The sequence below is a fragment of the Pimephales promelas genome, chromosome 6 (genome assembly GCF_988280905.1).
Source record: "Pimephales promelas chromosome 6, fPimPro1.hap1.1, whole genome shotgun sequence".
Lineage (NCBI taxonomy): Eukaryota > Metazoa > Chordata > Actinopteri > Cypriniformes > Leuciscidae > Pimephales > Pimephales promelas.
This window is the reverse complement of record NC_142774.1, coordinates 5561719-5575000: the sequence shown is the minus strand read 5'-3', so window position 1 is coordinate 5575000 and position 13282 is coordinate 5561719. Positions and strand designations below refer to the sequence as shown.

The following is a 13282-nucleotide window of genomic DNA, read 5'->3' as shown; positions in this document are numbered from 1 at the left end:
TCTGCTGTTGGACGTTTTCTGAAATAATGTGGGCTGACGGCTTGAACAAAAGCATAAACCATCGATTAACAACCTCATCTAGCTCACAGTAGGTCTGTTTTAAAGGTTAGTAAGTGATCGTTCCCTATGGAGAAAATGAATGGGATTTTTGCTTCCTGTTGCGCTCCGTTACAAGCTGTAAAACAGATGCCACCCCTGCTTTGTCAACATCCTTGTTGAAGCGCACTCTCACGGCTGGCTCTTTTTCGCAGTCTGTTGATCACGTCGATGGGTCACATTAAGCTGACTGATTTTGGCCTGTCAAAGATGGGGCTCATGAATCTCACCACTAACCTGTACGAGGGACACATCGAGAAGGACGCCAGGGAGTTCCTGGACAAACAGGTAATGACGCTTGTCCTGATGTGAAGGGGATTTCATACCATGTGTAAACAACACGGCCGTAATGTCTTTGTGTCTGTCTCAGGTGTGCGGCACACCGGAGTATATTGCCCCAGAGGTCATTCTTAGGCAGGGCTATGGGAAACCAGTGGACTGGTGGGCCATGGGGATCATCCTCTACGAATTCCTAGTGGGCTGTGTGCCGTTCTTCGGAGACACCCCTGAAGAGCTCTTTGGTCAGGTGATCACAGGTGAGTCTTACACGACAACGATATGCTTAAAACCGAGAAGTTTTTACCATTTTTACACAAACGGATCCGCGAAAGCGACTCGAAGCGCTGTATTCTACTGCCGGGCCATTAGATGGCGATAAAACACTATCGACCGAACACGTAATACGCATGTGCATGTTTTTGTCGTTTACTCTGGGACCTTTTTCAAAAAAACTTTGAAACCCATTTTTAAAGGTTTTCGTTTCCAGCCACGCAAAACGGCATCGTCTTGTAAACGTTGTGTCTCACACAGAGGTAAATCCTAATGCTTAATCACCCATTGGGCCCTATTTTAACGATCTGAAACGCAAGTATCAAGCGCAAAGCGTAAGTAACTTTGTGGGCGGGTCTTGGGCGCTGTTGCTATTTTACCGGCAGGATAAATGATCTTGCGCCCGACGCAAGTTTAAAAGGGGTTGGTCTGAAATAGCTTCATTATTCATAGGTGTGGTTTGGGCGTAACATGAAATAAACCAATCAGAGCGTCATCCAACATGCCACTATATATTGGGCAAACACGTCTGATCCGTCATTAATACAATTAGCCTGAAAAATTTGGGTAAACGTGTAAGCTAGATTTAGGCCTACATCTTCATGGACACCACAATGATTTCCCTCATGTGTTATGTGTTAATATTTTTCCTTGTTATTATGTATGATTTGCAAAAATAAAAACTGCTGCATCTGTGTTGATGAGAGAATCAAAGTGTCTTAAAATAGCATTATGAACAATGCGCCACTGACTTTAGACTAGCTGTTTTTCTGGTTATGTTGTTTTCTGGAAATGCAAAATAGCACTAGGGAATATTTGCGCCTCCTTTCTGTGCCGACCCACCCAGGGAGCTCAAGTTCATTTCCTAGATTTCCTCGTCTGTGGAGGGAAAAGCCCGCTTTGCACGGGTGCAAAATAGGAATGATACATGCATCAGTGTGCGAAGTCATTTGCGCCGGGTGCAGGATTCTTGACACTTCTCTTCTGCTAATCTGGCTTCAAAATTAGCACAACATCTGTGCTAATATTAGCAACAGCGGTGTTGATTAGTGCAAAAGCAAAGCCTTTTCTCTCCTGCAGAGAACTCTTCCAAAGCGCTCCGTCTTTCTTGTAAAGGTTTGCAATTACATAAACTGAAATGGTATGAAGAGTGTCATTGCTGCCAACAGATTTCTGTTTGTTTGTTTGTGCAGATTATATTGAGTGGCCTGTAGGAGATGAGGCGTTGCCTAGTGAAGCTCAGAGCCTGATTTCTGACCTGCTGCAAACCAACCCAGTGGTGCGACTGGGCACAGGTACACTTTACCATGACAACTTCAACAAGTCAACATGAAAACAAATTGGATCCTTTTTAATTTAATACATGTTCTTGGTCTTATTGTGAGCAATTCATCCATGCATGTTATTATTTCATCTTTTTTTTGTTGTTGTTGACTTCCATATAAATGTTTGGGATTTGTAAGATTTTTTTAATATGTTTTTAAAGAAGTCTCTTCTGCTCACCAATGTTGGATTTATTCAATCAAAATCAAATCAATGGATTTATACAGTAAAAACAGTAACATTTTGACATGTTTAAAACTAAATGTTTCAAACATATGTAAAAAAAACTTTATTTTTTGACTATTTTAAATAATTTACAATTTAAAATGTATTTTTTCTGAATTTTCAGCATCATTACTCCAGTGTTCAGTGTCACATGATCCTTCAGAAATCACTCTAATATGATGCTCAATATTTTTTTGTGTGTAAACTGTGATACTTTTTTTTCAGGAATCTTATACAAATATAGAAATATAAAAAAAAGCATTTATTTAAAATAGAAATATTTAATAACAAACTCTCACTTTTGATCCTGACTCCTCGCTGAATAAAAGAATGAATTTCTTTTTAAAAAAATACTATATATCTCTCAGTCAAAAATTTAACTTCTGTCATCGTCTCATTTTGTTCTATGATGGTTTCGGTCACAGAATGTGAAAGTTGTCACTGTTTCCTATACAATGAAAATAAAAGATGAAAGCTTATGAGACAACAACAAAAATGTTTTTGACATTTTCAGAAAGTTCCCTTCTCCGCCATATTTTTTTGTGTTTGTGTATATTCATGTTTGCCGTGACTCCATCTTGATTCACCAAATGTGATCCCATGCAAAACTTTGTAAGACATTAGAAGACTATTTTATAGTGTTTTTCATTTATGTACAATCCCAATTCCTAGTTTTTGTTCACTGTATGGAAAACCGTTGCTTGGACATACTGATAAATTAAGACATTTCTAAAAAAATAAAAGGAAAAACAGCCAGTTTGAGTGTTTTGCATCACAATCCATGATCATAACACCTAATATCTTACCAAGATTTGATTTTTATCCATTTACATTGTTTATAAATGCATGTGTGTGTACCCTTATGAACAGGTGGAGCGTTTGAACTGAAGCAGCACTCGTTTTTCTCGGGATTGGACTGGAACGGTTTACTCCGACAAAAGGCCGAGTTCATCCCTCATCTGGAGTCTGAGGAGGACACCAGCTATTTTGACAGTGAGGACGTTCACATTTGCTTTTGAGTCTGCCCTTGATCTGCATCACTCTATCTCACGGTCCTCTTACTCTCCCTCTGTCTCAGCACGGTCCGAGCGCTATCGGCACATCAACTCCTACGACGAGGACGACACCAACGATGATGAGCCGGTGGAGATAAGACAGTTTTCTTCCTGCTCACCGCGCTTCAGCAAGGTCAGTCTAACACATGTCTGCATCCATATTTCATGCTTTCTTTCTAAGAAACACTCTCGCATGCATAAACACACTCATTAACCCTGGAACAACATGGTGATGAACGTGCATTTTCTTTGAAGCTGCTTTTGTGTTGTAAAAAAAAAAAAAGAATCCTTTTTACATAGGTCATAACTTTTTTCTTTTTTTTTCACATTACATCTTATTCGGTTTAGTGGAGACTGGGGCTAGGTGTCACAATTTTTACTCCAGTGAATATTTTTAAAATTGATTATTATTCTTGGCAAAAGCATTTGTGCATTTGAGAAATTTATATGTCCTACTTGTATCCATTGAAAAGGCCATCACCGTTAAACAGATTTCTCTGCCAGTTGATATATGTTGCATAAAAACCTTCTTTTCCCAGAAATGGCAGGAATTTTAATGTGTTTGTTTAATGTGAAACGCAGGTGCTTGATAAAAACACTCATGTGAAGCAGTGGGCTTCAGATAAGCGAACACAATCGCGCACTTACATAATAAACGTTCTCTGATCTTCGTTAGCGTGAATATGCTAAAGGGTTCTTCTCAAGACGTGCGACCCTCTTTAGGACCCGAACAAAGACCCTGGATTATATAAACAACAAAACAAACTCAATTATGCAAACAGCAAAATGACTGGATGATGAACAACATCAGTGATTTCTAGCACCAAAGCAGCAGGAAAGCACCATATAATTATATATATTTGAATACAAATGTTTGGGGTCGGTAAGATTTTTATTTGTTTATTCTTTTGCTCACCAAGGCTGCATTTGCACACATTTTTTTACTGTATTTTTGTACTGTATACAATAAAAACAGTGAAATAATACAATTTAATAGAAATGCCCTTGGGGTAAGCTAAAACATATCAAAAATTAATTATCTAAAACTAAAGGATATTCTTCAAAAAAGTCAGACTTCCTACAGACTTCTACAGCCCATGTGATGTGTAAACAAAGCAGCCTTTGGCATTGTTCTCTGTCTTTCAGGTGTACAGTAGCATGGAGCACCTGTCCCAGCTGGAGCAGAAGTCTCCCGTAGTCACCCGCCGAGAGCACAAAGGTCGCCGCGATGACAAGATGGCCAAGCGGGAAAGTCTGGGAAGCTTCAGCATGAGGGACAAGAGCTGGAGGACGAGCTCACCTGAGATGTACGTTTATGAGAGATTAATTCAAACCATGTCTGTTATATATTACCATAATACTGCGCATAAATATGCACTTTTTTTTAAACGATGTGGCATGTTCCAATCCTTTTCACAGGAAACGTCTCTCATGCTCTGAGTCGCTGTATATGGAGGGAGACTTCAGTCCTCCGATGGGTGCCCGGCGCCGCTTTTCAGCCCTAATGGACACGCACCGGTTTGCGGCTCCTCAAGAGGGCGACGGAGAGCTCTCCGCACGACAGGGCACCGCTAAAGCCCCTGGACCAGAGGGAGCCACTGCTCCATCATCGCCCAGTGCGAACGAACAGAGGAATGCTGGGAAGGAAGTGATGTCAACCAGTGCCAGTAAAGGGGCAGGTGAGTGGAGGAAAGGTAAATTAAAAAAAAGAAGTGTTTATGTATGAAGTCAAATCTAAATTTCTGTGAATGTAAATTCAGCAGACAAGCCATCGAGAACAGGTGAGACATCGGCACCACAGGCCATACCTTCTACTGGGGCCACAGCAGCGGTCCCCATCGGTGACCCCGTCGGTCAGCGGGCGACCAAGGATCTGGTGCTTCGGCGAGCGCGTCATCAGCAGATGTCTAGTGATGGGGAGAAACGCACCTCGCGTCCCAGTAACAAGGTCATCAAATCTGCATCTACCACTGCGTTGTCTGTCATCATTCCTGGAGGTACAGTTCAGCCTCCAATCGCACGTGAGATTTTACATTGTGACATTATTTTTGTACATTCTCCTTCCAATTCACATTGCTGTAATGCAAAAATTCAGTGCTTAGTTGTTATGAGCTTGAAGCTTCCTTTCCTAAAAAGTCATTTTTTGTGTTATAACTAGTTGAGCAGCACGGTAGCTCTCCACTGGCCAGTCCTATGTCTCCACGGTCTCTCTCGTCCAACCCCTCATCGCGAGACTCCTCTCCCAGCCGTGATTACTGCCCCACAGTCACGGTGCTCCGTTCACCGATCACCATCCACCGCTCTGGCAAAAAGTATGGGTTCACACTCCGTGCCATTCGGGTTTACATTGGAGACACTGATGTCTACAGTGTGCACCACATAGTCTGGGTGAGAAAGCAACACACCATGAGATAAAGTTGACTGAGTTGAACAGAAATGCTGCGATAAGATGCAATAATTAGTAATTCTGTCCGTATCCAATCAAAGCACGTGGAGGATGAAGGCCCTGCCCACGAGGCAGGACTAGGTGCTGGTGACCTCATCACTCATGTCAATGGTGAATCTGTGCATGGATTGGTCCATACTGAAGTGGTAGAGCTTATACTTAAGGTGAGACATGAGTTTGCATGAGATGTTATCATCAGCAAGGCAAAAATTGCAAGTTAGAAATCCTCAAGAATCCACATTTGAGCAAGATTCGTTGATAAAGGTGCATGTTTCTTTGCTTTATCTTCGTTCAGAGTGGAAACAAGGTGACCTTGACCACCACTCCCTTTGAGAACACATCCATTAAAGTGGGACCCGCACGCAAGTCCAGTTACAAGTCCAAAATGGCTAGACGCAGCAAGAGGCCGGTGAAAGAGGGACAAGAGAGGTATAATGTGTTAGGATTGTCAATATAAGAACATCTTCTATCTTTTTTCTCACCTCTGCATTGTCATTCACAGTAAGAGGCGTGGATCTTTGTTCCGCAAAATAACTAAGCAGTCCAACCTGCTGCATACAAGCCGTAGTCTGTCGTCTCTAAACCGGTCCCTGTCATCCAGCGATAGTCTTCCAGGCTCTCCAACACACAGCCTGTCTGGTCACTCCCCCACCCAGAGCTACCGCCCAACCCCTGAGTCGTCCCACCTTGGTGAGTAGATCAAAATGTGTTCTGTGATTATAAAAGGGAAAACTAACAATTACAAAGTTTAATGGACACGTTAAACCCTGACTTTTGATCTTCTTGACTCAGGTGGCTCCTCCCAGAACAGCTCTCCTGCCTCCAGTACCCCAAATTCCCCTGCAACAACCCAGCATATGAGGCCCAGCTCCCTGCATGGACTGTCCCCAAAACTACACCGCCAATATCGTTCAGCCCGCTGCAAGTCTGCCGGCAACATTCCTTTGTCTCCGCTGGCTCATACTCCATCGCCAACTCAATCCTCACCACCTCCTTTGCCTGGACACACAATCGGAAGCTCCAACACCACACAAACATTTCCTGCCAAACTACACTCGTCCCCACCGATTATAAGGCCTAGACCCAAGAGCGCAGAGCCACCCAGATCACCGCTACTCAAAAGAGTGCAGTCAGCAGAGAAACTTGGGTCACCGCTTTCATCTTCCTCTGAAAAGAAAGGAGGGATTGGGATGATGAGGAAGCACAGTTTGGAGGTTGGACATTCGGATTATAGAAAGGATGGTTTCCACTGTGAGCTTGGCCTGCAGAGTTTGGTGGAAATAGAGGGTGAGAATCTGGTATCTGCCCCAACAACTTCTCCTTCGCCCACACAACCGACCCCGTCACCGCCTGAAACGGGCATTCTGAAGCCGGTCAGGAAACTGGGCCGGCAGGAGTCACCTTTGAGTAGAGATGCTTTGCTTGCTGGGAGGGAAAGGGATAGAGACAAGGAGAGGATTGGCGAACCAAGTCAAGCTAGTGAGGCTAAATCAGGGGTCAAAGAGACACTCCCTCCTGGTGGCATTACTCCACCTGGTAGTAAGAAATCTCCAAGTGTTGAAACATATCAGCGGCCGCCTTTCACTCTACAGGAAAGTTGCCTAGCCAAACCCCAAACTTGGCAGCCTCCATTGACCAAATCTTCTCCAGTAGCATCAGAGTCAAAGTGTAGTGTAGTTGCCTCCATTCCATCGCCCCTGACCACAGCGTCTTCCCCGTCGGCCAAAACAACAGATCCAAGTTTCATCACGGAAGCAGGGAATAATGATAAAGGAAGTCTTACAAAGATTCTCCAAAACCAGGCACAAGGAACCACTAAGCCATCATGCTCTGTGAGTACATCAGGTGTTCTCAGCAAAGACATGTTGGAAAAAGAAGGGGGAAAGGATACTGGGAAGAAAGAAGTGAAAACAGAAGTTGGGAAGACTTCAACTTTAGTCAAGCCAAGCATACCATGTAGTGCTCCTGGGAGGACAACGAGCACAGAGGTAACCAAAGCAAGTAAGGGATCAGGTGACGGAGAGGGTCTCAAAAAGGATCCCTATACCAGAACTTTAGATGTCAGGGGGAGAACTGCCTTAGCCCCTTCCAAAGGGGTTGTCCCATCCCACCCACCCCAGGCGCAGTGCTCTGTTTTGGGAAAACTTCGGCAGGACAAGTGCCTGGCTCCGGTCAGCTGCTACCGTGGAACATTTGATTGGGAGGATAAATGTCTCTTGGAGATCGTTGAGGAACACTCTCCATCTCCTACTCCTTCTCCAACTGGAGTGCCTCCTGATCTGCCCAAATCTCAACCCCAGTCTCCTGGGGAAAGATCTGGTATGGCTCCACAGTTGACAAGCACTGGGAAATCTATTGGGGTTGTTAAAGAGGTGCCCAATGCCAAAGAGTTGGAGGTCACCCAGGCTTGTGCACCAGGAAGGTTTGAGTCTGCTTCTGGGAGTAGACAAAGCTCCAAAGGATTCAGTCAGGGTCCAACTATCACCACTCCACAGGTGAAGACTGTCGTTACTCCTAAGAATGGCTCTTGATCTTGTGCTTTTTGGAAAGATAGATGCCTTTAATGGGGGTATAGCAGAATTCAATGTTTCCAGGCACTTAGACATTTAGTGGACATTCCAGCCAGTGAAAACAAGTGACTAAATAATATTATGCTGAACAAAGGACAATAACTCCAAGGTTATTTTGAAGGCTGTTATTCATTGTACATGCAGAGCTGTGTCAGAAAATTATGATAGATGTATTATACAAGAATGTGTGTTGGATGTTTGTGTTGATGAGAACGTGAATGGGTGCATGTTTCGTGGTGCTTATGCAACAAGGTAAAAACAAACAACAAAAAAACAAGCGCAAAGTGCATTAACAGATCAAACAATGCTGAATACTCTGAACACCAAAACAAAGTTCCTATATTTTCTAACTTCCTTAAAACACACAAAAAACTGAAAAGGTAATATCATATCAAGTTTTTGTCATCATCAAGGACAAGTACCTGATTCAGGAGTTTTGCATATCCATTAGCAGCTAGCATTCCCTAATACAATTCACACTTAACCAATTCTTTCGTTATACTGAATTACAAATGCTGAATGTTGAAGTTGTTGACATTTTATTGATGTGTTAGTTTTATTTCAAACCAAGGTTTGCATAAGCATTCGGCCTTTTCGGCAATGATAGCTTGATACCTTCTGAGGTAAAAGTCCATTTATGGCAAGTCGGTGCATTCGCCAGCCACTTTAATATTGTAAATTTAGCTTCTTTAGCTAAATTTAGCTATTTTTATCTATCTATTTTAAAAATTGATTCTATCTGGCCCAGATAAAAAGACAAGGTTGCAACGTGACAGTAGTTAAAATACTTGATCTGATTGTAGAAGTTCATGCTAATGGCCACTATAGCGCATCCTGCAGCAACAACAAATGTAATGCATATTTTGCAGCATTGTGAATTGTGGTCACACAATGTATAAAATAATGTGTGCAGGATGTTCTTCCATATAGATATTTTTTATAGTATATCATAATTTGTCAGCTGGTAAATTAGGCTGCAGTCACTTTAAGATTGATGCACGGATCCATTATACTGTCACACATGTGTTTTCTTTCTCAACTTAGAGTCTAGACTATTACTGACTGTGTTTACATGAACACTGCGTTACACGCCACTGCTGAAATCCACCAGAATTTGGCTGGTTGGCACATGGTAATGTCAAGCCCTGCTTGCAATGCATTGTCAAGCAGTCACCTCTACATTTGCATACTTGCCTAGAGTATGTTCAAGCCTCACAGTTTTTCTGTAAATATCCAGAACCTGTTTAAAGACTGATTTAATTAATTCTCACAAGTAGGTCAGTGTTATGCACAGCTCTTGACTTGAACTACTGCATTTTGACTCTATTTTGTGGTACTGAATTGTCCTTGAAAGTGATTGTTGACCTCACGCTCAAATGCGCTACCCGAATAATAATTCTTAAGCTGTTGGGTTCCTCATCTGTTTAAAGCAACAGAACATGTTTTGGCAGGTTAGCATGAAGCAGTTAGCCTACTAGTACAGTAGATGTCATAACTACACCATCTGGCTGCAAAGAGAGCATCTTTCTCCATTGACAGCAATTCAAAAGTAGCCATATTGAAATGAATACTAATACGTTTTGTAAATGAGTAAAATTAGAGAATTTGGTTAAGGATCTGAACGTGTAAAGCACTGGATATAATTATAGTGTAGTGACTATTCAAAACAAAACCATAAACTATCATTATTTTAGGTGACATCCTTCATAAGTCATAACAGGTCCTGATTTGAGACATTGTTGGATCAGCACATTTATGATGGTTGTAGGAATCTGAAGAGCGAAAGAGGATTGTATGGGGAAAAAATATTCTATAGTTAGTCAAGCATCAATAAATGTCACTGTTGTCATGGCAACCTGGTGTAGCCTGCCGTTTGTGATCTGAATGTTATTCACTACATGCAAAGAAAATATCAGTAAACATTTGTTTCTAATTTTTCAGCATATGCAAAACATAAATGTTTGTAGGGATGCGACTGATGGTTTTTTTTTTTTTTTGCAGCGTTTGTTCTTTTTTTCTTTCTAAAGCCATCATCACTTGAATACTAGGAAACAGTTGTGGAGATGAACAATGGTTTTACTACAGTAAACATAGTGTATCTATAGTAATACTACTAATACTAATATTGTTTTAGAAGTAAAACATGGTAAAGTATTGGTATAAAATAATAAATGGTATAAATTGCATTTGTCTCAGTATTATAAAGTAAAGCTAATTATACACATTTAGAAGAAGACTGAAAACCTTTTTGTGTATTCAAAAGAATCAACTGCTTTTAAGCATTTTCTGTCATCTCAAATTGTAGAACATAAGGGCATTGTTATTTTTGGTTTATCATTTAATTCATGTATTTATTAATGTAACACAATGTATCACATGATGAGGACCAATTGAGGTGTGGCAGAAATAAACCTTATTCAGAGCAGCAACAGGACCGGTATGAAAGCGAGGCTGTGAGGTATAAACTTACTGTGTTTTCAGTTATGTCTACCGTAAAAAGCTCCTAAATCAAGGCCTTTAAGGTCACTAGTTTGCGAAAGAAGGTTTTTGAAATAATCTAACGATTCGATTGACATGCGGTAGACAAAGTTGCTCAGAGTTTCCCAAAAGCGTCGTTGGCAAAATTATGATCGCACTTTCCATTTAACTCTATTGATAGCGACATAACTTGTATCCAATGGCTTTGGGAAATGCACGCCAGATAGTTGCGTAGCTATATTTCTTTATAGCGCCACCATGTGGCCAGTCGCCACATCCATTTTTCACGTCACCACAGACCGAGCCCATAGCCTACATATTGTGCAGACAGTAGGTGTACTGAATTTGGTGAAATTATTTAATTTCGTTCAAGAGGGTCAAGCCCAATTTATACTTCTGTGTCAAACTCACGACATACGCCTCAGGCTGTGTGTGTGCATACAAGATTCGATCGTATCATCTCGTATAGTGTGTAATAGTGGGCGACAACCTACGTCACGTCTGCGATGCTTCGCGACATCACGACAAAAAGATTAGCATGTTTAATTTTTTTTAACGGTCGTCCACGAGTTCCGTCACATGTATGAGGTTGACCAATAGGAGCACAGCAGCTTTTCCGCACACAACTTTCAAAAATGGCAAAACGAAAGAGAGACGGTGGTGCTAACGTTAAAAGTAAAAATATATAAGAAAACAATATTTTACCTCAAGTTCTCTTTGGAGGATTGACAGCCCATACTGTCCTCTTCGAGCAATCCAGAAACGTGTCCATTGTCAGGTTTTCTTTCTTTTTTTTTAACTATTTTTCTGAACACATGCCAGCCAATACAACACTCACCACTTCATCCATTGTTTGTTTACGTTCGTATCCGGAAGTCACTCGCTACTAGTTTCGCCTTCTTGATGACATCACGCGTGCCAACGTGTAGTCTGACATCCACGAAACGACAAGATTTTAGGAGTCAAAATCGCGTAATCTGACACAGTGACTATCGTAACAGACAAAAAAATATCATGTAATTTGAAGCAGGCATTAGCCAGCGACTAATGAAGTTATGAGCCATTACTTTAGATCTCTAGAGCCACCATCTGGCCGATTGGGGCGAGCCTTGGTGACGTTGTAGACGGGGTGGGTACTATCATCCCTAAAAGTTGTGCCAGATCTTTGAGGGAAGAATGCTGATCCTTGGAAATTATAACAATTACAATAGGGTTTGGGTTTAATGTCTATCGCTCGAACCCCTGAATAGATATATGTCTATCCCATATAGACAGTAAAAGAAAGGTCTATCCCTCACAGCCTCGCTTTCATTCCCGCTAAAAATCATGGATGGCGCTACTGTGAATAAGGTTTATAGATTGGGTTATACTGCCATCTGATGGCTGACTGGGACACTGTCACTATTGTACACCTTATATTTATATGATGGTAGTAGGAGTAGGAGCAATCAGTGACAAGACCAAGAGTGCTTTATTTATTTGTATTTCATACTGTATGATAATGCCATTGGATAAACATTCAGATATCTATTAATCCTTCCATAAATGTATTCTAACGCTGTTTATCTCGTTCATTTCAGATTTCTTTTGCTGTTTCATATCTGACTTTGGTGTTAGTGAAGATTTCTTTATCGATTAAAAGCATAATAGGTTTATTTATTGTATCATACAGAAAGTCAACACACAGTTATTTGGATATATCAGTGAAATGGAGAAGTGATGATGACATATGCATAAAATAATGTAAAGATTTTGGGTGAATGTGTTAATATATCTAATGTTATGTTTGTAACAATCCACAAAAACGCATAGTTGCCGTTCTTCCTTTCCCATGCATGACTTCTCACTTCACTGGCCTGAATGTGTCCACTTTATACCATGTGACTGTTATAGTTGAATACGAGAGGAACCAACTAATGTTTTATAATGTTCAGTTTATCTGCACAGTTAAACCCTGTCTTTTTCGCTTTTGAATAGATTCACAAAGTGAACTGAAAAACAAGAATATTTAAAGTATGTTGTCCACTCGTATGTCAAAATGTATTCTTAAGTGCTTGTGTTTGTTTGAGAAAATCTCTGTTTTTAATGTAATTTCCTACTAGATGTGATCTTTTGAGAATGCACTTTATTTCATGTCGGATATAGTTATTTTATACGTTGCTTTAATGAACTGTCCAAAATTCTGTACAATACTGTACATAGAGGAAAATAAAGACATAAACATATTCTGAATGACGAACGTCCTATTGGAGAAATGAAGAGAATCGTGTAGGCCTATGTGTGGCGTTTTGGACAGGTTGCGTTGAAACGAATCTGTAATTTATTTCTATTTATTTGGTTCTGTACATCACTTTACTCAATGCAGATGTCCATTAACTGAGGTGCAGTGTGTGTAGTCAATTAATAAAGATGTATTGTATAAAATTTCATGCTTGTTTTATTTGCTTTAGAGAATAATACTAAACTCACTCAGGAAAGTTAAGGCATTGATGGATTTTTTTTTTTTTTTTTGGTCAAGTCAGCATAGACCTTTGGTCACT

The 13282-nt window shown here is 40.9% G+C and overlaps 1 protein-coding gene across 5 annotated transcripts in view; it reads left to right on the top strand.

Annotated features, from left to right (window-relative positions):
- Positions 1 to 12805, top strand: part of mast1a (microtubule associated serine/threonine kinase 1a) — a 58545-nt gene extending 45740 nt beyond the window's left edge. For 2 of the 5 annotated variants that reach the window (XM_039686684.2, XM_039686730.2), the window contains 13 exons: positions 252 to 384; positions 467 to 632; positions 1839 to 1940; positions 3064 to 3186; positions 3272 to 3381; positions 4395 to 4555; positions 4668 to 4927; positions 5009 to 5269; positions 5407 to 5636; positions 5736 to 5858; positions 5990 to 6123; positions 6197 to 6384; positions 6487 to 12805. In XM_039686684.2, coding sequence (XP_039542618.2) covers positions 252 to 384; positions 467 to 632; positions 1839 to 1940; positions 3064 to 3186; positions 3272 to 3381; positions 4395 to 4555; positions 4668 to 4927; positions 5009 to 5269; positions 5407 to 5636; positions 5736 to 5858; positions 5990 to 6123; positions 6197 to 6384; positions 6487 to 8225 — 3730 coding nt within the window. In that variant the 3' untranslated portion in view covers positions 8226 to 12805. The remainder of the gene's footprint in view (positions 1 to 251; positions 385 to 466; positions 633 to 1838; positions 1941 to 3063; positions 3187 to 3271; positions 3382 to 4394; positions 4556 to 4667; positions 4928 to 5008; positions 5270 to 5406; positions 5637 to 5735; positions 5859 to 5989; positions 6124 to 6196; positions 6385 to 6486) is intronic. The other 3 variants (XM_039686721.2, XM_039686694.2, XM_039686713.2) reach the window with 3 other exon arrangements.
- The last annotated feature ends 477 nt before the right edge of the window (positions 12806 to 13282 follow it).